Raw genomic sequence first — 22,075 nt, 5'->3', positions numbered from 1 at the left:
GAAGAAAAGGACTAGAGGAGAAAATGGAGAAGAGGAGGGGCTTGCGGTGTGATGTGAGAAAAGAAGATGAAGGGGACTTAGGGGAGAAGTGAGAACTGGAGATGGGAGACCTAAATCTAAGCGTAAAATTTTTTTTTAAAAAAAATAATATATATAATATAATAATATATAAATATTATTTAATAAAATATAAACCCGGTTTCGGTATTCATGATAAAAACTGGGTACCGGAACCGGGGTACCCGGTTTTTTGAATTTTTCAAACAGGAACCGGAACTGAGTCCCCGGTTTTCGGTTTTTCGGTTTTTAGGTTTCGGTTCCGGTTTCCCGATAATTTTTGACACCCCTATTGAATATCAGATATCATGCTGTCTAATCAAGCTAATGTGCCTTATTGGTCGTTTATAACAGACTCTTTTGGCCGTATTGGTTAGCTTGATGGGCCGAGTCATTTATTTGACTCATTCCCGATTGTTACTAGGATTTCTATGTCGTTTTCATTTTTGTTCTTGTAATTTCTTTTTTCCCTCCCCCACTTTGAATAAAAATAAATAAATAAATAAAAAATAAAAAAAAGCTACTGTGCCTTATGGCCCAATAAAAATCTAATGGGCCATCTGGGCCTTGTGACTGATAGATTTCGTTTTATGAAAATTCTTATCAAAACATATTTCATACTCCTAATTGTTTCATTTTTAGTTATTTTTTAAAAAAAGGGGTTGTTTTGCATTGTGATAGATAAAGGAGAGCGACTTGGGTGCACCTATTGCACAAAAGGTGACTTTTGTGCCACCAATAAAAAGCTGACACATCAGTTAATTTCATTATACTTATACTGCCCACCCTAGGTCTAGGGGTGGCCGCTATGGGAGTGGGCGGCGAGCCACCCCCATGGGATGGGGGTGGCCGGCGAGCCACCCACAGGCCATGGGAGTGGCCGCGCCGCCACCCCTAGGAGTAGGGGTGGCCGGCAGCCACCCCAAGTGGGAGACCCTTCAATTCTTTTTATTTTTTTATTTTTTTATAATTTTTTATAAACAATTAATTTTTTTATTTCATTGTGATATAATCTAGTGTAGTTAAGTTTTTTTAAAAAAACTTAAGTTTGATAAGTTTGGCTTAGATGTCAACTTCTGATTGGTTGCTCACAACTCACATTTTGTACAACCTCCTTATATAAGTTATTCTCTAGATAAAATAAACCTGATGATAGTCCATGAAAAACTTAAGTTTGATAAGTTTGGCTTAGATGTCAACTTCTGATTGGTTGCTCACAACTCACATTTTGTGCAACCTCCTTATATAAGTTATTCTCTAGATAAAATAAACCTGATGATAGTCCATGGATAGTCCATGTTACATTGTTATGTGGTTAGGTTGAATCTGAATTTTGACTGGGAAATCAAGGTAATTAATGTTACATTGTTATGTGGTTAGGTTGAATCTGAATTTTGACTGGGAAACCAGGGTAATTAAGAAATAAAAATTCTTTATAATTGATTGTCTAAATTGTGTGGCGATTCTCACAAAGAAAAGGGTTAAAGACCCGGATGAAGAATCTCCATTCACTTCGAGAAGTTTTAGCACCCATCAACTTACAACAAGTGAATCTTGCAACTCTTCTCCGAGACTGTCCAAATAACACCAAATTTAAGCTAGATCAGGAGCTTCATATAGCTGGATGATTTTCTTACACCTAGCTTTGCAGGGCCGAATTTTTTCCATTTTTACTTTTTCACTTTTTCTTTTCCTTTTGATGTGTTCTTTGGGATAGAGATTCTCAGTTAATATAATATGACAGAGTTAATATAAAACCCACGTGCCTAAGTAAATTTTAGGTAGCCTGGGCTGAAATCCGAAACCATGTTCTTTAGGTAGCCTGGGCACTAATGAAATCTACGCATAGCTCTCTCCAAAAAGATAAAAAAAAAAATAAAAAAATCTGCAGAACATTATACATCAACTACAGCAATCAAACAACACGTTACATTTAACTATACAATGAAGAATGTTGTCCAAGTCCATTTCAACCCTTTAATGCAACCTGTCCAATCATATACAAATTGAGGATTGAGAGAGGACAATTTTTTTTTTTAAGGAAAAAAAAAAAAAGTGCAGGTGTTAAAACACATATGTCAATCATGTTAGCTGTGTTTGTCTTGGCTTCCTCTCCATCACCCCTACCACTGTTTTACACAAGCTGAGAAGCACCATTTTATCATATACAAACCACTTCCATGGATGAAGTCGTTTTAAATAAATAAAACCTCATCCAGTCATGCACCATGTTTTCACCTGCAATTCTGAACAGTGAACTGGCTTGTGGAAGATGGTTTCCCCCCAACCCAAACTAAAAGCAGAAGCTTACTAGTTACTGCAATAATTGCTCGTCATCAGTTTGTAAATGGCCGAGCTGCCTTTTTGCGTACAGTGTGAAGAAAATAGTGGTGGCCACAGTGGCTGCGAAGCCAACAACGTTGAAGACGATTTGTGGGGCTGAAAGGGAGTGCCGCTCATCGGCCAAAGTCCGAATAAGGATCCCTCTGTGATGAAACAACGTGACCGTGAGTCAGGAGACTGTCAAATACATACAATGTATATCTACATCCCATCTTTGCTAACTAGTATTATGCCTACATGAGGAAAGCATAGAAGTAATACTGCACCATATAGAGAAAATAAAACATCAAACAACTGAGAATTTGTTTAGTTAATAACATAATGCTAGGAAAAGAATAAAGAAAATGGGAAAGATTGACACCAAATATTTTGTTGCCCACAGAATGCCCTCATGCTTCTTATATTACTGATTTAACAACACATGTTGTAAAAGCATTTGTTTGGTGAAAATGAAAAGTTCCCATAAAAACAAGATAGGAAAAGGGTTCAGAAATGAGAAAGAGAAGGAAATATTTCTCACAACTTATGGCACCATGCATTTTCCATTTGCTGACCAAAGTTTGGTCCTGAACACCCAAAAACTACGAACAAGATTGTGTATGACTAACAAGTTGAAGGTGATGACAACACAGATTGATCTGAGTGCTGATTATTGTGAGAAGAAAAAAGTTGAAGGGAGTTCTTTCTTCCTAAGCAGAATACAAGGGGATGAACAAATCGCCCTAACTCGAGAAGGAAGCGAAAGGAAGAACAAGAGGTACCAAGGGCCCATCAGTGACAAGTTGACAAACACTTTTAGATCTGATACATTTGATTTAGACTCAAAGCCAGCCACAATTAAAGATTTTCAGTTGACAAAGTCCTGCATATTGATACGATCAGTTTTTGAATGATACCTAAAGTGACAATTTGACGTGGAAATAGAAAACTCTCTTTTTCTCTGAGAGGGTTAGAAAGTAGCCAACAACCGCAGCTGTCCAAAGTGAACATAATATTGAAAGACTGCCAATATCAATGTATCTAGCAACATATTAGTTTCAGACAATCTTATTGTCTATTGTGTGACAATGGGTCTTTGAGCATGCATGGATCGTTCACTAAGTCACCACCACCACCATAGAAGTTCAATACTACACCATGGGCCATCCTCAAGCTAACCCAGGACAAAGCAACCAGCCAAATTTTTTTTCCAAGGAATCATAGAATATATGCAAGCATTCTAGAAATACATGCATAAGGACATGAATAGTAATAATCAAAATGAAAAAATAAAATGGATGGGAGAGAGAGGGGGAGAGAGTCTTTACGTATAGATTGCAACAAATATTTCCGGCACTATCCCCACCAGGGACCCCAAGATGTAAGGACCATACTTAACATTTGTAGCCACAGCGCAGTAGTTATATATGATATAAGGAAAAGGAGAAATCCTGATTAATGCTACAGATCGAAACTGATGAAACCAATTTCCTTCACCAGCTGATCTTAGAATGGAAGCTCTCTTTGGATACTTCTCTAACCACCCCTGTATAAGAATCAAGAAATGTTAAACACACAAATACCAGAAGCCCACGATGCCAATACACATGAAACTCCCAGTAGCATGCGCGTGCACACACGCAGAGAGAGAGAGAGAGAGAGAGAGAGAGAATAAAAAGGGCATATTTTACACAAGGTACGCACATGAATTTTATGATAAAAGAGAGAGCCAATGAAATATGGAAGTGAAACGCCCACAGCCACCCCTGACATGATTAGTAAAAATCCGTAGCCATAACCAAAAGTCATGCCGGCAACCCACATAGAGGGTGAAGATGGTAAAAGTACGGTAGGGAATAATGCCACAGAAGCAACGACCAGAACAGCCAGAACTGGAGTACTGAATGTTGTTGTTTCCCAATTTATAATTGGAATAATCTCCTGTAAAATATTATCTCATAAGTCAGGATAGGAAAAGGTGCAAAACATTTATATTGCAAGCATATTCACAACATATATGAACACATTTTCACAAATCTGTTGGAATCAGAAAGTAGCGATACCCTAATCTATCAGAATTTGGTATAGCATCTGGTTTGAGTTGGAAGATGGCATATTACACTACATATTAATCAGCTACAAGCCCGATTAAATACAACAAATAGTTTGTGTTGAAGGATCCATTTCTTTAGGTAAATGAAGTATCATATGATAAATGAGCTTTGGTACATCAAATCAAGTATCTAATAGTGAGATTTTATAACTTACTCAGGCCAAAACCATAAGACTAAATCACTTGTCAACATTTCAAAGGGAACCAGATCTTCTAATGGAGGAGACTTAAATTGACACATAATTGATTTGGCCATCAACATTGCCAGAGTTGCAGTACGCATACATGACATTCTAAAACAAGCTTACCAGTTGTAATCCAAAGATCTACTACACAGTTACCCATCAAAACTGCCAATATTATAGTCTTACAGATACCAAGTTCCTTTTCCCTTCCCCTGTCCACATTGTTTAGAGCAAATTGCAACAAAAGTACAAGGCTTCTAGAGCAAACTCACAGACCAGCAACAAAATCGCAAATACCAAAACTACAACAAGATTCTCCCAGGAACTTAGACGATTATGCATTCCCATATAACTAGAAGTTACACATTCATGACTAACAAATACTTTATATATGTTAGACAGTCACTGACGCAAGAAAATTCAAGTGCACGAGAAAAGTAACATTTTTCCAATATATTCGATTCAACCCACAAAAACCAGCCCAAAACCCCAAGCAAATGACAATTCAACAAAGACCCCCTCACGCAGAACCCAAGTATCAATTCTAGCGCGCACACATGCATAACCATAACCACAAAAAGGAATCAAATTCACTTCGAAAACTGACCTTATTCATGAAAAAGTGTCCGACCCATTTGATACAAATCGCAGCCAACTCAATCCACAAAAACCAGTCCAAACCCTCTAGCAAATGTCAATTAAACAAAGACCCATCATGCAAAATCCCAAGTATCAACTCTAACATATACATCTACAATCATAACCACAAAAAGCAATCAAATTCACACCCAAAACCGACCTCATCCAAGAAAAAGGGTCCGACTTTTCTCATTACCGAAGCCAACAGCCCAAGAGGAAACCCCAATTAAATGTCAATTCAACAAAGACCCATTATGCAAAACCCGAAGTACCAACTCTAACACACACACACACACATGCACAACCACAAACACAAAAAAATCAACCAAATTCACATCGAAAACCGACCTTATCCATGAAAAAGGGCCCGACCCATTTGATACAAACCGCAGCCAACAGCCCCAAGAACACACCCAGCAGCACCAACTTGACAAAGTTCCACAAACACCCTCCTGCTCGATTTCTCGGCGACAAAGGCTCTTCCCGAACCCCACCAAGCCCTTCCACGGCATCGCAATCGCGCGGACCCGGACCCAATTTCACGTAGCCTCCATTGTCACCGTCGCCCCCAAGTCTCAGACTGAGCTCCGGCACCACCTCACCGCCACCACCACCATCTTCCTCGCTAAACATCGTCATAGAGCCCCAGAAATCGGTGGCACCGAGACTCTCCTACGGTGAGAGTAGGAAATCTCGATGTTTTGGAAAATCGCAAACCCTAGCTGCGCGCAATGTGGAAACTATTGCGGGACAACCGGAGAGAGATGCGAAGCCAAGGGAGACCGGTAGATGCGATGCGAAGGGGGTTATGGATGAAACAATAACCAAACGTAAAATACTCCAAGAGCACACATTGCTTAAAGGATTTTAAAATTACGATATTGACATTAAGCAACGGATTGCTTTTTAATTTAATAATTGAGTTTTTCTTATTAAACTGCTAACAAGGACAAATATTAATATGATAAAAAGTTTAAATTATATATATATGATAAAATATCCTAAGAAAACGTAATAGACTTCCTAATATCTACAATGATTAAAGAGGATCAGGATCTTTTCCATTGGATTAAGAGCTACTTTCTAATGATATATATCATCTCAAGTTATTTTCTACAAATTTTTAAAGCACTACATTATTAAAGCTATAAAATTTAATCTAGACCAAAAAAATTGATCATATTCTTTTTATTTTATTTTATTTTGAAATGGCTCATATGAGAAATACTATTTAAGTATTCTCCTGATTTCAGGTAGATTTTATTTTTTAAAAACTAGGTCGAGATGGTTTTATAAAATAATATACAGATGATGATCATGATTATGAGAGCACATAGCATTCCCTTTTATATATACCACACTTTTTTTTATCAATAATTAATTTTAAGGGTGAGTTGAAACTACTAAATTACTAAATTAGCATTGCGAGATAATTATGAGATGTAATATTAGTTCATATAATAAATATACAAGATGTAACTCATATGTATATCTCCGCTTCTACTCTCTTTTCTTTATCTTTCATATTTATAAATATTTCAACACTTAGAAAATCATGACATTGCCAATTTGGCATAGAGTGTGAGCATTCATAGTTAGCCCCTTATTTCTACATTTTCTCTAAAAGTTAGAAAAAACTTACAAAAAAAAAAAAAAATCATTTATCAAGCTAGAAAATGAAAGTTTTTTAGTTTTTTTTTTATTACATTCTTTCCCGCTACAAACATTTTATTACTTTAAGATTTTAAATTTTAATTAAATATTTAAGATATTGTAATAAAATATAATAATAAATATATTGAGATGGTTGCTGAACTTGCTGGTGAGAGACAGTTGTGATGACTTGCGGTAGTGGGGTTTTGCGTCATTGGGGCTTTTATCTTGGCTTCACCGTCAATGCTCGCTGCTTTTCCATTTTCTTTTTCTTTGTTCTCACACTGAGTTACCGAGTTGACCCGGTTGACTCGTTCTTTATTGGTTTCGTTAACGTTAACGTTAACAAGTCGTTAAGTCAGACAGATCACCTGACGTGACGTTTCTTTGGTTTTTTTTGACAGAGATGGAGAGAAACTTCTTGAACCGACATGGGGGTGATGTTTGTGAATTGTGACAAAGCAACGGGTATCCATTGTGATTGGCAAATAAGAAATATGTTACAAATTATTATTTTAATTATTAGATTTATAAACTCACGGAGGTTATATACTGTTGTTATTATGCATAATAATTGACGAACAATATAGATTAAAAAGAGAGAGAGTCAAGACAAAGATTTAACGTAGTTTGACAATTTACTTACGTCCACAGAAAGGCAACGATATTTTTCTCTTAATGATTCAAGATTACATCATAACATATATATATAGAAAAAATACTAAACCCTACTTGTACCGACGTATTAAATTTTTTTTTCAAAATATCCCATATCGTACTGCGGGGACCCACTCTGTGAAAGTAGCTATCGCAACGTTCACTCCACACCTGTGTACTTAACCTTTCATTAGTATTAATATGAGTTACTAGTTCCAACATATACTTGTACGGATGTATTAAAAGAAATTTTCAAAATACCCCATACCGTATTGTGGGGACCCGCTCCGTAAACGTCGATATCACAATGTTCATTCCACTCCTGTCTACTTGGCCTTCTACTAGTATTAATATGAGTTATTAGTTTCAACATATACAAATTGATTGATAGATTTATTTATTTTATTATATAAAAATGATTGAAATAATAAATTTTATCATTATTAGGAAAATAATATGTTGGTATCTTACAAGATAGGAAAAAGAGGATCCTAATCCCCTTAAAAGTTAAAATGAACAAGTATTTTCTGTAAAAGGTTCAAAAGTAACTTAAAATTAATTTTTAAAGATAAAAACAATGAGTTTTTTGCTTGAAAACACGCGGTGACTCGGGAAAAAGACCTTTTTAGATTGAGATCATATGTTTAAATTGTGAGTGTCTACAACCCCTAGGGCAGAGCAGGAATAACATGTGGCGCATTCTATGAAAATGGGTTAGTCCAGTTGTTAGTCTTAGGGTCTGTTTGAGATTGAGTTTGAGAAATAGAGCTTTTAAGTCAAAAAGAATTTTTAGACAAAAGTTTCATTTTTAAGTTTTTGCCAAAAGTGTTTTTTTTTTACCATTTTTAGGTTTTTTGAATCCTTAAAAGCCCTTTTAATTTTGTTACCAAATGAGTAAGTGTTCAAAGCACTTTTAGGGCTCTCAAACGCAATTCCAAACAAGCCCTTAGACTTAATGTCAGCTTAAAGCATTTACCATCCTCTCTTCCGATTGGAAGAGAGGATGGGAAATGCTAAAGTTATATATTTTTTTAAGCTTATTGTTTGCCCTCCTATGTTTCGATTGGTTTAAAACTAATAAAATAATAATGTTTAATTAAAGTAGACAAATGTCTAAAAAGTTTTATGTTTGACTCATTTTAAAAGTGGCCCTCTAAATTTGATAAATTGAATTTTTCTCTTCAAATTTAACTTTTATTTGAGGAGTTCATTATGAATGCTCTTAGCATGGTCATATGCTTTCTTAGTCGTTAGTCCATAAAGGCCTATTAGTATGTAGTGCAGTAGTATGGTCTTCCAATTTTCATCCCCTCTTTTACGAGATAATCTTGTAATTGCTTGTGATTCAAACAACTAAATTGCGGGAATTATCCCCATATTAATTTTATTATTATAATTTTAAACATCACATGACAATAGTCATGGTTGGATTGAGTAGGCAATTGGCACTAGTTAGCCAATTATTATTCTTATTTGTCAACGCACATTTCCTTTCGTTTGGGCAGATGAAGAGTAAAGAATTCAAAGAATGGGAAACAATTCAAAGCGACAGCAACGACAAGTGAAGGCATAACTAAACTTGAAAATTACGTTAATCTTCCTTCCTTCTAAGCTTGATATATATATAGACTTTGTAACAAAACAAATCTACTCGAAACTTTTTTTTTAAAAAGAAAATAGAGATATAAATTGCGTTGATGAATTTGGCATGATTACCTTATGTATTAGACAAATGTATGATATTAAATTGCGAATATTATTTTATGAAATATTTTAACCCATTAAATCAAATGGTTGGTATAAAGTATTCAAACCCACTGATTACTTTTATTTTTTATTTTAAGATTTGACTCTCAATTATATTATGGTTTATTTATGTATAATTATCAAACTTTTAATTTTTTTGCAATGTCACTAATCTGTTAAGTTTCTTTATTAAATCTTAAAGGGGAGTAATCCTAACAATTGCCGACAAAAAAATGACTCGTAATGCTTATAAACCCAAACATCCCGTGTTCTTTGGTGGGTGTGGGACAAGCCCTCTAACAACAAATACTTCTTAAAAAGTATTATCTAACAAATTCGCCTTATGTACTGTAGTTAAACTGTGAAATGATTTAGGGTGCGTTTGAAATTGCGATTTCTTAAAAATAATTTGTATTTTTAAAAGAGATTACAAAACATAAGATGTTTGCCATTGCGATTTTAAAAGCACATAATATAAAATAAGAAAAAAAATTCGCGATTTCTATAGCAAGCTAGGGAAGGGGTTCTTATTTGAAAAAACACAAATTTAAACCAAAAGCACGATTTCGCATAACAAATATTTGATAAAAATGTAATTTTTAATATGTTTTATCAAAAGTCTTTGCGATTTCAAAAACACAAATTTTAAAAATATTATAATTTTTAAAATTGTACTAATTAAAACCGAAATCCCAAACCTAAATTTTACTAACTCATATGTTATTGTTTTGTTTGCTGCAGGTAAAACAAGAGCATATATGCCGGATCCGTATCCAACATACCAAAAAAGGAAATAACAAACATAGTAATAATTAAAATCAAATTTCAATGGTAATAATAATAATTATTATTTTCAGTGACATCGTTAATATAATTACCTACATGTCACATGTTGACGATCTCACACACGCTCTGAAACGAGCGTGTAGTTGACCTTTATCGTCTGGAGCTACAGAATCACAGATATAACGACAAATTCTTACTGATATTTATACCAGTAAGAATTTATCGTTATATATATATATATATATATACAAACGCGCATAAATGGATTCGATTCCACTGTTAACAGTGACAAGCTGGTAAACACCTCTCTTCCCAAAACCAGAAAAAAAAAATTCTATTTTTTTCTTCCAAATTTTGATCTTAAGAATGAATTTGAGTATCAACAAGCAGCTACAGATCCACTGTCCACAGTTCTTGGAGCTCCACTCTCAAAATCTCTCTGGTACACGAAAACTCCAGCACCCAATTTGGCCGCGAAATCGCTCACCACCCTCGTCGCCAACTCTGTCTTTCTCGCGGTCTCTGGGGTTTCCATTTCGCTCTGCCTTGGATTTCCCACGTGGGGTTTGATGTTATTTTCGTTTTCTTAATTTTTGATGTTTGTGTTTTATGTATTTGGATGTTTTAGTGTGCATATTGTTTCAATGACAGATTGGAGTACAAGGCTGTTGGTCAGCAGCTGTGTACCTGATAAGTTTTCCGATACTCCGGAACCGGTTCCGGGCCCAAATGGTGAATCCGGGTCAGCTCAGGTGTGTACAATTTTAATTTTTAAAGTGTTATATGGGTTGTGTTTAAAGAAAGGCTGTGCATTGGAGCCTTGATCTTGGTGTTCAAATAGTGAAAATGTACCTTTACATTGTGTATGTCAGTATGTGTGTATGTGTGTGTGTATAGGTTACATTCAACTTATATCTGGTTTAATTTTTTTCATTAATTTTATGCTGTTTAGTAACTTTTAAACAAATTAATATCTTGACAATTCCACGGTTAGATGCACACCAAAGTCATGTCAATTGCATAAATTCAAGTACTTTGTGTATTTTTGAACTACCAAAATTTTTTTTTTTGAATATGTTTGATAATCTTGATATTTGTGGAGCATAAATATTATAGGGAGCATGTACTCCGTAACTCCAATGAGGGTTTGTCAAAATACTCATCCCATGAAAAGTTTCTGAAGGGTCTAATTGACCAGAGGTGTACTATCAATTAGATTAATATTTTGGGTTACACATTCTGTTCACTCAACATGCACACCAAATTTCATATGAATGACGTATCTTTTACTATTTAATCCATATGCTCATTATCTTTTGTATATTTTTAAAATGTGAAAAGACTGAAATTTGAATATTTTATAGATAACTCTTAATATCCATTCTTTTTCATGTTCTGCTAGTACAAAGGCTATAGGGAGAAAATGTAATCCAATGGTAAAATTGAATTCTTGGGTAGCTATTTGATAGATGAGCAGTTTGGGGTTTTTACAATTTGGATTTCAGGGAAAGATAAGAACATAAATCAGGTATGAGTCAAATTGATATAGGACGGATTAGAGAAAATCTAATGTTGGACAAGAACGGTAATGCCAAATTTGTTGTAGGAAAGCAGCACAAGGAATTTTATTTAATGGCACTGACTGTTGTAGCACCGCAAATGCACCACAGAATATTGTAATACCACGAACAATGTTGCAATTATTGTAGCAGATTTTTTTTTTTTTTTTTTTTTTTTTATGGTTTTGGTTCCTATCTAATGGTGGGACTTTTGATTTTCCTTAAAGCAAAAAGAAGGAGAAGATAACCTAGATATCACATATCAAATCAGAGAATTTCTCTCAAACACTTTGCGGAGTTTATTGTTTTCTCTTTTGGTTAGAAGACATTGACGCTTTTGATTATTGTTACCAAGTCTTCAGCTATGTTGCATCGACTTTGGCAAGACAAATATAAGTGCTGTTGCTCCTTTCCACCTTCTTAGTTGACAAAGGCCAGACTAATAGTTTTCTTCTATGGGTCAAGAGATGTTTGAAGCAAGTCAAATAATGAATCAGAGCCATCATGCTTTTCAATTTTAGCCATCCTCTTTTTAGCAACCTTAAGTTACGTTATTCAAATGAGGACCTACATGAGGTGAACTTAGAACATGCTCAATCCTATCCTGATTATACTATTGGTTGGTTGACTGTTTCCATACAGTGGATTGCTACAATTTTGTCAATTATGAATGTATTAAATAGACGCATACATGTAACATAAGGATATTTGGTTTGTGAAACAAGGGAATATATGACTTTTTACCCTTTAGTCTGATATAGACAACTCACTTGCAGAGTTATTTCATGCCATATTGATCACACTGCTGCATGTCTTGTTTCAGGTGCCTAAGCAAAAGGACTCTTCTATAGTGAAAATATTGAGGGAATCAAATTCCCTTTTGCCTCATGTAGTCCTTGGTAGTACGCTGTTGGCTCTTGTCTACCCACCTTCTTTTACATGGTTTACCACCAGGTGACTGAACACTCTTTAGATGAATTGGATGGTCAATGTGTGCCTGATTACGTAAAAAGTTGCATCAAAGAGCAACCTCAAGGAAAAATGATGAGCCATTTGCATATTGATCTTCTTTACTGTCTAAAATGTGGAGAAAGCAGGTGTTAATTTCTCTAAGGTTATGAGTCATCGACAAATGCATCAAAAATTATATATAAGCATGTATCTGCTTGAATTACTTTTCTAAAGTAGGATAAGTTTCGCAGTCTTTATCTATGGAACATGAAGAAGATACATCATTATTTTTGCTATGTTACTTTTGTGAAACCAGTGAGGGATAGGAGTTAATTTTGGCTTAGTTCATAATGTTGATTTCTAACAAAAACTGAAAAGGAAAAGATTTACAATGTTTATCCAAAGCTTATGCTTATAATTCATGTTTTTTTTTTTAATTTTTTAATTTTTTTTTTAATTTTCTATTTCTAGGTACTATGCACCGGCATTGGGGTTTTTAATGTTCGCAGTTGGGGTCAATTCCAGAGAAAATGATTTCCTTGAAGCATTCAAGAGACCAGCAGCTATTTTTGCTGGTTATGTTGGCCAATTTGTTGTGAAGCCTCTTCTTGGATATCTTTTTGGCACAATCTCAGCTACACTATGTGGTCTACCACCTTCCATAGGTAAGTATTCTCTCTCTCTCTCTCTCTCTCTCTCTCTCTCTCTATATATATATATATATATTGTTCTTTCGTTTTTGATAGCTATTATCAATCTCACCTTCAAAAACCTGCCGACACTGGGTTAACATTTTCTTAATCTATGTAATAGGTGCTGGGATTATGTTGGTATCTTGTGTTAGTGGGGCCCAGCTCTCAAACTACGCTACTTTTCTCACAGACCCACTAATGGCCCCTCTAAGCATTATCATGACATCATTGTCTACTGCTACTGCAGTATTCATCACACCAATGTTATCACTCTTGCTCATTGGAAAGAGATTGCCTGTTGATGTGAAAGGAATGATGTCTAGCATTACGCAGATCGTAGTTGTGCCCATTGCTGCAGGCTTGCTATTGAATCGGTGATATAACAACTCCATATAACTTGATAACATATTGAACTCTTTTAGTGGTCCCTACCTGTCTCTTATATTTGTGTCTACAGGTTCTTTCCCCTGATCTGTGATGCTATTCGGCCAATTTTGCCTCCACTATCAGTCTTGGTAACAGCTCTCTGTGTTGGAGCACCACTTGCCCTTAACATTGATTCTGTTTTATCTCCTTTTGGAGTGACAATTTTGTTGCTCGTTATTGCATTTCATTTTTCTGCATTTGTAGCTGGTTATTTCTTTTCTGGTCTAGTCTTCCATAAGGCAACAGATGTGAAAGCTCTGCAAAGAACACTATCCTATGAGACAGGTCCCACCTTTTAGCCATTAACAGCATTGTAATACTCTGCATCTGCATCTGCAAAAGAACACTATCCTATAATGTTTTTGATTTTGCAGGAATGCAAAGTAGTCTTCTTGCCCTTGCACTTGCAAATAGGTTCTTCCAAGATCCACTTGTGGGTGTGCCTCCAGCAATCTCAGTAAGTTCATGCCATCGCTTTTGTATCAAATTTCTCCTATTTTTTTCCTCCAAAAAACGAATTCAGTTAAATCATCTCTCTCTTACTGGGAGAAGCAGGGTTTTTTGCCCCTGATATGAATAAGATTAAATCAACTCCCTATATAGTAATTCCATCCTGTATAGTTTGATTGTCATGGATTCACACTCACTCTGGTTTTCCTATCTAGAATAACCTTTGCTTGCTGTTTTTTTATTTACTGGATATACGTTCACAGCCAATATAGAATCATATCACATATCAAATGATAAGAAAATCAGGCAGATGATTTACAGAATTTGGCCAGATTATATTCGAAGTTCTCTCTCTCTTTGGACAAGTGGTGATTTAAGCTAGAGGTCCATGAGTTTGAACCTTAACTCCATCAATTAATCATCCTTTGTTTCAATTAAATATTTCATATGTTGGGCCTCGCCTATTAAAAAAGAGTTTGAGCCCAAACGTAAGGGGGAGTATTAAAGTATTAATAAAATAATTTTATTTATCTCTTCCTATAGGCTTAAATTTTTAGAGTAAGTGGTTTATCCGAAGATGATGCCTTCTTACTCCAATTGTTAGAATGTTACCATACGTGTGCTAGAATATTTTCTCCCGCATTTTGTTTTTGAATAAGGCTGCATCTGGGGTTGCACAATAGTCTGTCTTGTATAATTTTGAGTAATATCCATAATGTTTCTATATGATTTGCAGACTGTAATAATGTCTTTGATGGGCTTCACTCTTGTAATCGTTTGGGCTAAGAGGAAAGAATAAGTATGATTTGAAACAGCACTACAAGTCTTGATATGCTGTGACTTTGTCCATCCATCATATCTTGAGGTGAATGGGCAATGCAGAAGATGTCATTGACCACTTGAAGATGGGACCTTCAGGTTGCCGTTTTAGGTGTCATTCTTACATCATCTCTTGTAAAGAATGAGTGGCTTCCTTTCGTGTCAATTTTTCCTTCAAAGATGATATAAAAAGTTGCATATTTAAGAGGATCTTGGAAGGAATCGGTTGTGGCAAATATAAAAAGCCTCTGCCACTGCTTATGTATACACAACTATGTCTATTTAATTATTATGCAGGTTACATAACCTCTAACATGACCTAATTGATTTTCATGTTAAATTGTAAGAGTTATTTGAAATTCTAATAATGGACAAAACATTTAGAGACTGGTCTCTAAAATAATTTACTCCCTCAAAATTATTCTGTAAATTTTAGTTTTTTGGATAAACAAGTATTGAATTAAAAGAAACAAAATACAAAGAAAGAGACCATCAGCAAGGACCCACAAGAAAGAAACACACAACAAACCAAATAACAAAGCAATACAAACAGCCCAGCTGAGCTGAGCGTTCAATGAGGTTCAAGAAGGACAAGATGGCAAAATAAAGAATAGAGAACAAATGCCCAACTTCATTAAAAGATTAAAGCCCAAGATGCTCCACATGAAACCCGTTCTCACATATACAACACTCTACCATCCCCGTTCACTTCGTTTACACATACAATCAGGGAAGTAAGGTCTTGGAGAATGAACACTAAAGTTACACTGAGGGCATTCTAGTGCCACATCATCAAAATGATCTCTACAAGCATCTCATCTAGTGTCTCCAGTCTTCTGAACAAAAGTGAGAGGATGCTCACGATATTCACTTTTGTAAGTACTTCTAATCGTAATGCATGGATAGTTCCCAATAATATATTCGGGGTGAGCAAAAAAGTCACATTTTTCACAGTAATAGAATCAGTGGTTTGGGTCTCTTTCTCCTTTCTAAATTAGACAATAATATTCTCCAGAATCTTCTTTAGTAATGTAGGTGAGCTTGAGGAGATGTGTATCATATTTATGCCTCACTACCAGTGGAAGATTTGAACATCTGATTCCCAAGGTGAAATCGCAATTGGTGCATACGAATACATACCTGTTGTTATCCTTAGGACAAGCTTTGCATGTCCTATTAGAATGGGGAGGAAGGAAAAGGTTGTGCTGATGACCTTCATGTTGTAGGGTTTTTGGAATTGAACTGCATTGAGAGTCAAAGGTTTTCCTACACTAAGACTCGACACATTTGTAGGGGAAACCACGATGATGACGAGAACAAATATAACCAAAAAACACTCCACTCTTGGTAGGTGCCCATGGGAGGAGGGTGAGCGTCTGAAAGTTGTCAAGTCAGTGTTGCTCAATTGTTGTGGGAAGTTTAGTACATTGAATATGAAGAAAGAAATTATAATGCTCACAACTGTAAAAATACGATTTATTAATAGCAATTTAAAAATGTACAATTTAAAAACGTAAATTTTTAAAACACATTGAAAAGTTAAGTAAAATCGTATTTTGGCAATTAAAATCGTAGTTTAGCCTTTAAAATAGTATACGATTTTTAAAATATATTATTTTGCCTTGGATTTGAAAATGCAATTTTTTGCAATTTTTTTATGTTTTCAAATATATATATATATATATAAAACCGTACTTTCAAACATTACAAAATCTTTCATTTTAGTTTAAAATCACACTTTTAGTATACAAAATCGCAATGTCAAACTCACTTTTAATTAATTGAAAAAATTAAAAAGTGAAAACCTAGGTACTAAAAATGTATTTTACCTTTAATTTACTCCACATAAATTAAAGGGTTAAATACATTTTTGCCCCCTGTGGTTTAACAGCTTTATTTTTTACCCCTATGGTTTAGTTTTTTATCACAAGAGGTAACTCTGTTTAAATTCCGTCCAAAATTTGATGGAAAGCCACGTCAGCACCATTAAAAAATCGAGAGGTGTCCATATATTAATTAAAAATTAAAATTAAAATTAAAAAAAAAGGAACTTGTCGGAGCTACTGAACATGCCATCCACAACGCCATCGTTTCAATCGCTCTCCACCTCGGGTCACACTTTTTATTCTTTTCTTTCTTCCTTCTCTTTCCCTCTTTTCTCTCTCACCATCTTTTCAATAAAAATATTTTTTTAAAAAAATAATTAAAAAAATAATCTGTTAAAATTTGTACTGAAATATATATATATTGAGTAGTTAAAATAGTCACTACTATTGGAGATGCTCTAAGCACACATGCATAAACAAATACCCAAATGTGAAAGGAAAATGCTTGTTGGTACAGTTTTTGCTATAATTTTGTTAGAAATTTACATGTGTTGTATATTAATGGTAAAATAATAATAATAAAAAAAATTATAAATAAATTTAATTATTTAATGACTGACATAATAAATGATATATGTACTATCATATAAATTTATAAAAAAATTATAGTAAAAATTATAATATCTCTAACAACAATCAATGTGAAATAAGTAAGAACATATTGAATTGATAAAGATATTCATATAATTTACCTTGTTATATATATATATATATATATGGGATCTATGCCAAAACCCAGCATTCACCCACACAACCTCAGATCCATTGAGTGGCAATAGAGGCAGCCATTTGATTGGCTGCTGGTGTAAGCCTTGAGGCAATCGTTAATCGCTATACCAAAGGACAAGGACAATTACAAGAAACATTGATGATGTTTCCTATGTTTCCTTGTCCATCTATTTGGTTGACATAAGCTAATGGGACTTGAAAATTGGAATTTAATCTCAATTTCCATTTTAAAGTTGCCTTTATAGGAAAAAGTTAGACCGATAAAAAAAATTTAATTGAATCGTTTAATTAATATTTTAATTAACAATCTCTCTCATATGCGACTCAAACTCTTATTTAATAAATGAGATTCAATACAAAATATTTTATTGGGGCGAATCACATAGACAAATTTAAAACTTTTGTTATGATATATATTCAGTCCGAGTACCTCCTGGGAGCTAATAATATGCTCTTTTAATAAGACCAAAATAATAAAAAAGCTACCAGTTCTACTCAAACATCTAGCAATAACTTGCAAAACAAAAAATCTAACAATAATAAATTAATTTTGCCGTGGAGCAACCTTTCATATTTGCTTGCCATAACTCAATTAGTCATAATATCAGATAGATGCCAAAAGCAAGTTATAAAAACACATTTGGAATGAGGAACCAAAGGAACTGAAAGAGATCATATGAGCTAGAACTAAAATTAAATATCATCTGTGACAATAATCAAGTATGCAAGGAGATACTGTGGTGGCACATAAAGAGAAGTAACTCAAAGGCAATCAGCTTTACTCAATGTGAACCTTGAGTTCATGCTGCCTACAGAATGAACTGCAGATACATGTAGGGAGAGGAGGTCGATAAGATGAAAACAAAAAGTGAAAAACGGAATGAGAAGACATGCAATATCTCAACAAAATTCAATCCAGAAAACTTCTTTTTCCTTTCAATAAAGTCATGAACAATATGCATTGCCAACAAAACTGTGTTATTAAAGATCCGGCGAACAAAACCAAAAACCAACACTGGAAAATATCAAACTACAAAAGCACAAGACCAAGTTCAGATGGCTTCAATGCATGCCTTGTCCGGTAGTTATAAAGATAGTAATGAAGTTGCCCATCTCCAGGTCCAAATTTCAGTTCTTTCAGGAAACACTCGTTCTGCATGACATCCAACGCATTGAAGACATCAAAATCCTTCTGTTTCGCTACAATAAGAGCATCATTCATTAATTGAAGCAATGGAGTCTTCGAGGAGACATTATAGTAAGAATAAGCAGCTTTCAAAGTCGAGTAAGTCTGATTGCCAAGGATAGATGAAGGAAGTGTGTAGAAGCTGCAGAAGTCAGTGATTTCATGAGTCTTTGGGCTCTCTACCAAGTAACTATCAACCACGTTCTCATGTGGGAGAAGCCAATGCTCCACATCATTTTCGTCAAAATCAGGTGCAACAACAAACTGGCTCAAATAGTCCCTAAGCAACCGAGTAACAGCAGGGACATCTCGAAGTTCCATTTTTCTGAATCCAGGGGTAGCCGGTGAATCCGGTAATTTGTAAAGTTTCATGGTTCGGCTCATTGTCATCCTTGCGCCAAGCCTCGAAAACCCAACATCAATAAGTTTCTTTGGGTTCAAAGACCTATGCCAATACTGGCAAGTTGTTATTGGTGTTGGAAGAACCACTCCAGCTGTATAAGCTGCTTGCCAAATATTCTCCAAGTGGACCCTCCGAGTGACTTCCTTGATCATAACAGGTGCAAGTCTCTTTGATCTAAGCTTCTTGTGAACACACAAGAAATTAATCTCAGCCATTCTCACAACCACATCCCGGACCCGGATTCTAGCAGGGACGCCAGTAATAAAAGCAACCAGCTTCTTTGAAGATTTGGCACGAACACCAATGTGCCAACTTTTGTAATAACCAGGAGGATGCAGTGCCCACCTAAGAAACTCCTTGGAATAATTGAATCTAAACATGCTCTCATCATCCTCAACATAATTATTCTTCAACAAATTGTAAACCTCAGTGCAAGTCTCCTCGGAGTCCATGTCACATGTGGTCCATTCATAGGGACTCGGCAGATTATACGGTTCTTGTTTGACTTCTGATAACGGTGCCGGGGGCTCAATAGGGCCTTCTGGTACACTCGTGTCACCGACATCCTTGAACTGCCCAACAGGTTGGGTTTCCCAAAACTTATGCCTCTTGAGGGACGTGTCTTGGAATTTCCGTACTATGGTCTCCAATGAGCTATCATCCTTGGTAAGAGGGTTTGCATCCAAATCGTTATCCGGGTTTTCTTTAGGAGACCCAGGAGGAGATTTGCCATCACCCATTTCAACAAATTTTATCCAAAAATGTGATTTAGAACCTACTAACAACGGGAAAATAATCTAGTTATTATCTGAAACTGAGTCAAAAAAAAGCATTCAAAGACAATGTTCTATTGAAAATTTAAACAATAATGAACGCTTAGAGCTTCTGGGCAAGAGTGAATTCAAGTAGACCATTAACTGTATATCTAAATACTAAAAATACATAAACCCCAGATATCCTCTTCTATCAAGATCATTTCCTATTGCTCTAGTAAACCAAGAAGGGGTGTAAACGAGCCGAGCTTGGCTTGTCCAAGCTCGGCTCGTTTACTTTGAGGCCAGGCTCGAGCTCGACACGAGCCTAGAAATGTTGCTCGAGCTCCGCTCGATAGGGTTGGAACCCAGTTCGAGCTCGATTAATTTTGGGATGTATATGTACATGCATTTGGCAAAAATGATTCAATCCTAGAATTCAATATTATGTGAAAGACCAACACCCATCTGTTTAATAAGACGAAGATACTTTTTTCTGCTCTAATTTCATCAAACACAAACCATAATTCAGTAAAAAACAGAAACCCCAATACCTATCTATCCAAAAATACTTACACAGTTTTCTGGGCAACCAAACAAACACATCAAACGGCAAAACCCCAAACCACCCACCACCCAATAAGAAACGGAGAATAAAAAAAAACCCAAAAAGAAAAGAAAAACCCACAAATCTTATCACCTCCTCCGCCTCCGATCCGCGGCGTACTGCGAGAGTGAAACGACCTCCGAAAGCGGCGTGGACAGCGGGATTGGCAGCGGCAAGTTCCAGGAAACCGGGCACGAGCCGTTCAGCTTCAGCCAGGCGTCGATGTGTGTGGTTGCTGCGGTGGTGGTTGCTGTTGGGGACACTGGAGGAGTGGTGGGAACGGCAACAGAGATAGGAGTCGAGGGGGATGGTGGAGACTGAGACGAGAGTCGAGAGAATGAAGAGATCAGAGATGATAGATTTAGGTTAAATTTGGGTTCTCTAATTTGCAACCGTTGGATTTGAAAAAATAATTAAATTTTAAATATTAACGGTTTGATTCGTTTTACCAAAAAAGTTTATCCCATGTGGTTGTCTCTACTTAGATCTGGTGTACTTGTTGAATATGATCCATTGATTATCTATACGTTTTCAAAGTTTAATATTTCTCGTCAGATTAGATCAAACAAGGCAAGCTTACGGTGTCTCTGTTACCCCATATACATACTTATTAGTAAATGCTTCATAACTGTCATCCATTAATATCATCCAACATCAAAACATTTTTGATAAACGTATTTTTTTTTTTTTATATATATATGTACACATATGTGTATATGTATATATATATATATACATAAACATATTTCACACCTTAATAATAATTATTTCAATAAAAATTCTAACCATAAACAGCTTTATCAATCATAGTCTCACAACGAAATTTGTACGGCGATTAATGCTAGAACATTTTTATTAAAAAAAAAAAAAATTCAGTTTATTTTATTTGCCAGTAATATTTTGCTGCTAAATTAATTAATTTAGAATGGAATCAGAGTTAGGAACTGGTGGGACAAATATGGAGAGACTTAAGTTAGAACTCATGTTGTGAAATTGACAAAAGCAAAAGCAAGCACAAAGTAAGATTCCTCTCAAAAGAATAAGAGCTATTAAATATGGGTGTGGATATATATATATATATATATATATATATAATATGTTTATTAAAAATGTTTTGCTGATGTAATAGCCGTTGGAGGTGATAAGATTTGTGGGTTTTTCTTTTCTTTTTGGGTTTTTTTTTTTCTCCGTTTCTTCTTGGGTGGTGGGTGGTTTGGGGTTTTACCGTTTGATGTTTTTGTTTGGTTGCCCAGAAAAACGTGTAGATATTTTTGGATAGATAGGTATTGGGGTTTCTGTTTTTTACTTAATTATGGTTTGTGTTTGGTGAAATTAGAGCAGAAAAAGTATCTTCTTCTTATTAAACAGATGGGTGTTGGTCTTTCACATAATATTGAATTCTAAGATTGAATCATTTTTGCCATATATATATATATATATATATATATATATATATA

At 35.1% G+C, this 22,075-nt stretch overlaps 3 protein-coding genes across 6 annotated transcripts; 1 reads left to right on the top strand and 2 right to left on the bottom strand.

Moving 5' to 3' along the window:
• Positions 1–1,964: 1,964 nt before the first annotated feature.
• Positions 1,965–6,146, bottom strand: LOC132175396 (uncharacterized). Its single transcript, XM_059587340.2, has 4 exons — positions 5,665–6,146; positions 4,084–4,320; positions 3,708–3,925; positions 1,965–2,543 (listed from the first exon to the last, which is right to left on the bottom strand). Exons 1-4 carry the CDS (start codon positions 5,953–5,955, stop codon positions 2,372–2,374), a joined length of 918 nt encoding a protein of 305 aa, XP_059443323.1. The 5' UTR covers positions 5,956–6,146; the 3' UTR covers positions 1,965–2,371.
• A 4,265-nt stretch (positions 6,147–10,411) lies between these two features.
• On the top strand, positions 10,412–15,314 carry LOC132174808 (putative sodium/metabolite cotransporter BASS5, chloroplastic). 2 transcript variants are annotated; one of them, XM_059586491.2, is made up of 8 exons: positions 10,412–10,717; positions 10,810–10,910; positions 12,541–12,671; positions 13,140–13,333; positions 13,482–13,734; positions 13,818–14,071; positions 14,161–14,243; positions 14,973–15,314. In XM_059586491.2, exons 1-8 carry the CDS (start codon positions 10,525–10,527, stop codon positions 15,033–15,035), a joined length of 1,272 nt encoding a protein of 423 aa, XP_059442474.1. In that variant the 5' UTR covers positions 10,412–10,524; the 3' UTR covers positions 15,036–15,314. The 2 variants fall into 2 exon arrangements, with proteins under 2 accessions (XP_059442474.1, XP_059442475.1); XM_059586492.2 differs by lacking the exons at positions 10,412–10,717; positions 10,810–10,910 and adding an exon at positions 12,052–12,293.
• Positions 15,315–18,570: 3,256 nt separating this feature from the next.
• Positions 18,571–20,973, bottom strand: LOC132176054 (glycylpeptide N-tetradecanoyltransferase 1). Of its 3 annotated transcripts, none has more exons than XM_059588168.2 (2): positions 20,700–20,973; positions 18,571–20,034 (listed from the first exon to the last, which is right to left on the bottom strand). In XM_059588168.2, exon 2 carries the CDS (start codon positions 19,997–19,999, stop codon positions 18,701–18,703), a length of 1,299 nt encoding a protein of 432 aa, XP_059444151.1. In that variant the 5' UTR covers positions 20,000–20,034; positions 20,700–20,973; the 3' UTR covers positions 18,571–18,700. The 3 variants fall into 3 exon arrangements, with proteins under 3 accessions (XP_059444151.1, XP_059444150.1, XP_059444149.1); XM_059588167.2 differs by having other exon boundaries at positions 18,571–20,037; positions 20,712–20,973; XM_059588166.2 differs by having other exon boundaries at positions 20,712–20,973.
• Between the last annotated feature and the right edge of the window lie 1,102 nt (positions 20,974–22,075).

Source organism: Corylus avellana, chromosome 3, assembly GCF_965113065.1.
Source record: "Corylus avellana chromosome 3, dhCorAvel1.hap1.2, whole genome shotgun sequence".
NCBI classification, from domain to species: domain Eukaryota; kingdom Viridiplantae; phylum Streptophyta; class Magnoliopsida; order Fagales; family Betulaceae; genus Corylus; species Corylus avellana.
Note: the sequence above shows the minus strand (reverse complement) of the source record. Positions and strands in the feature narration are given on the sequence as shown.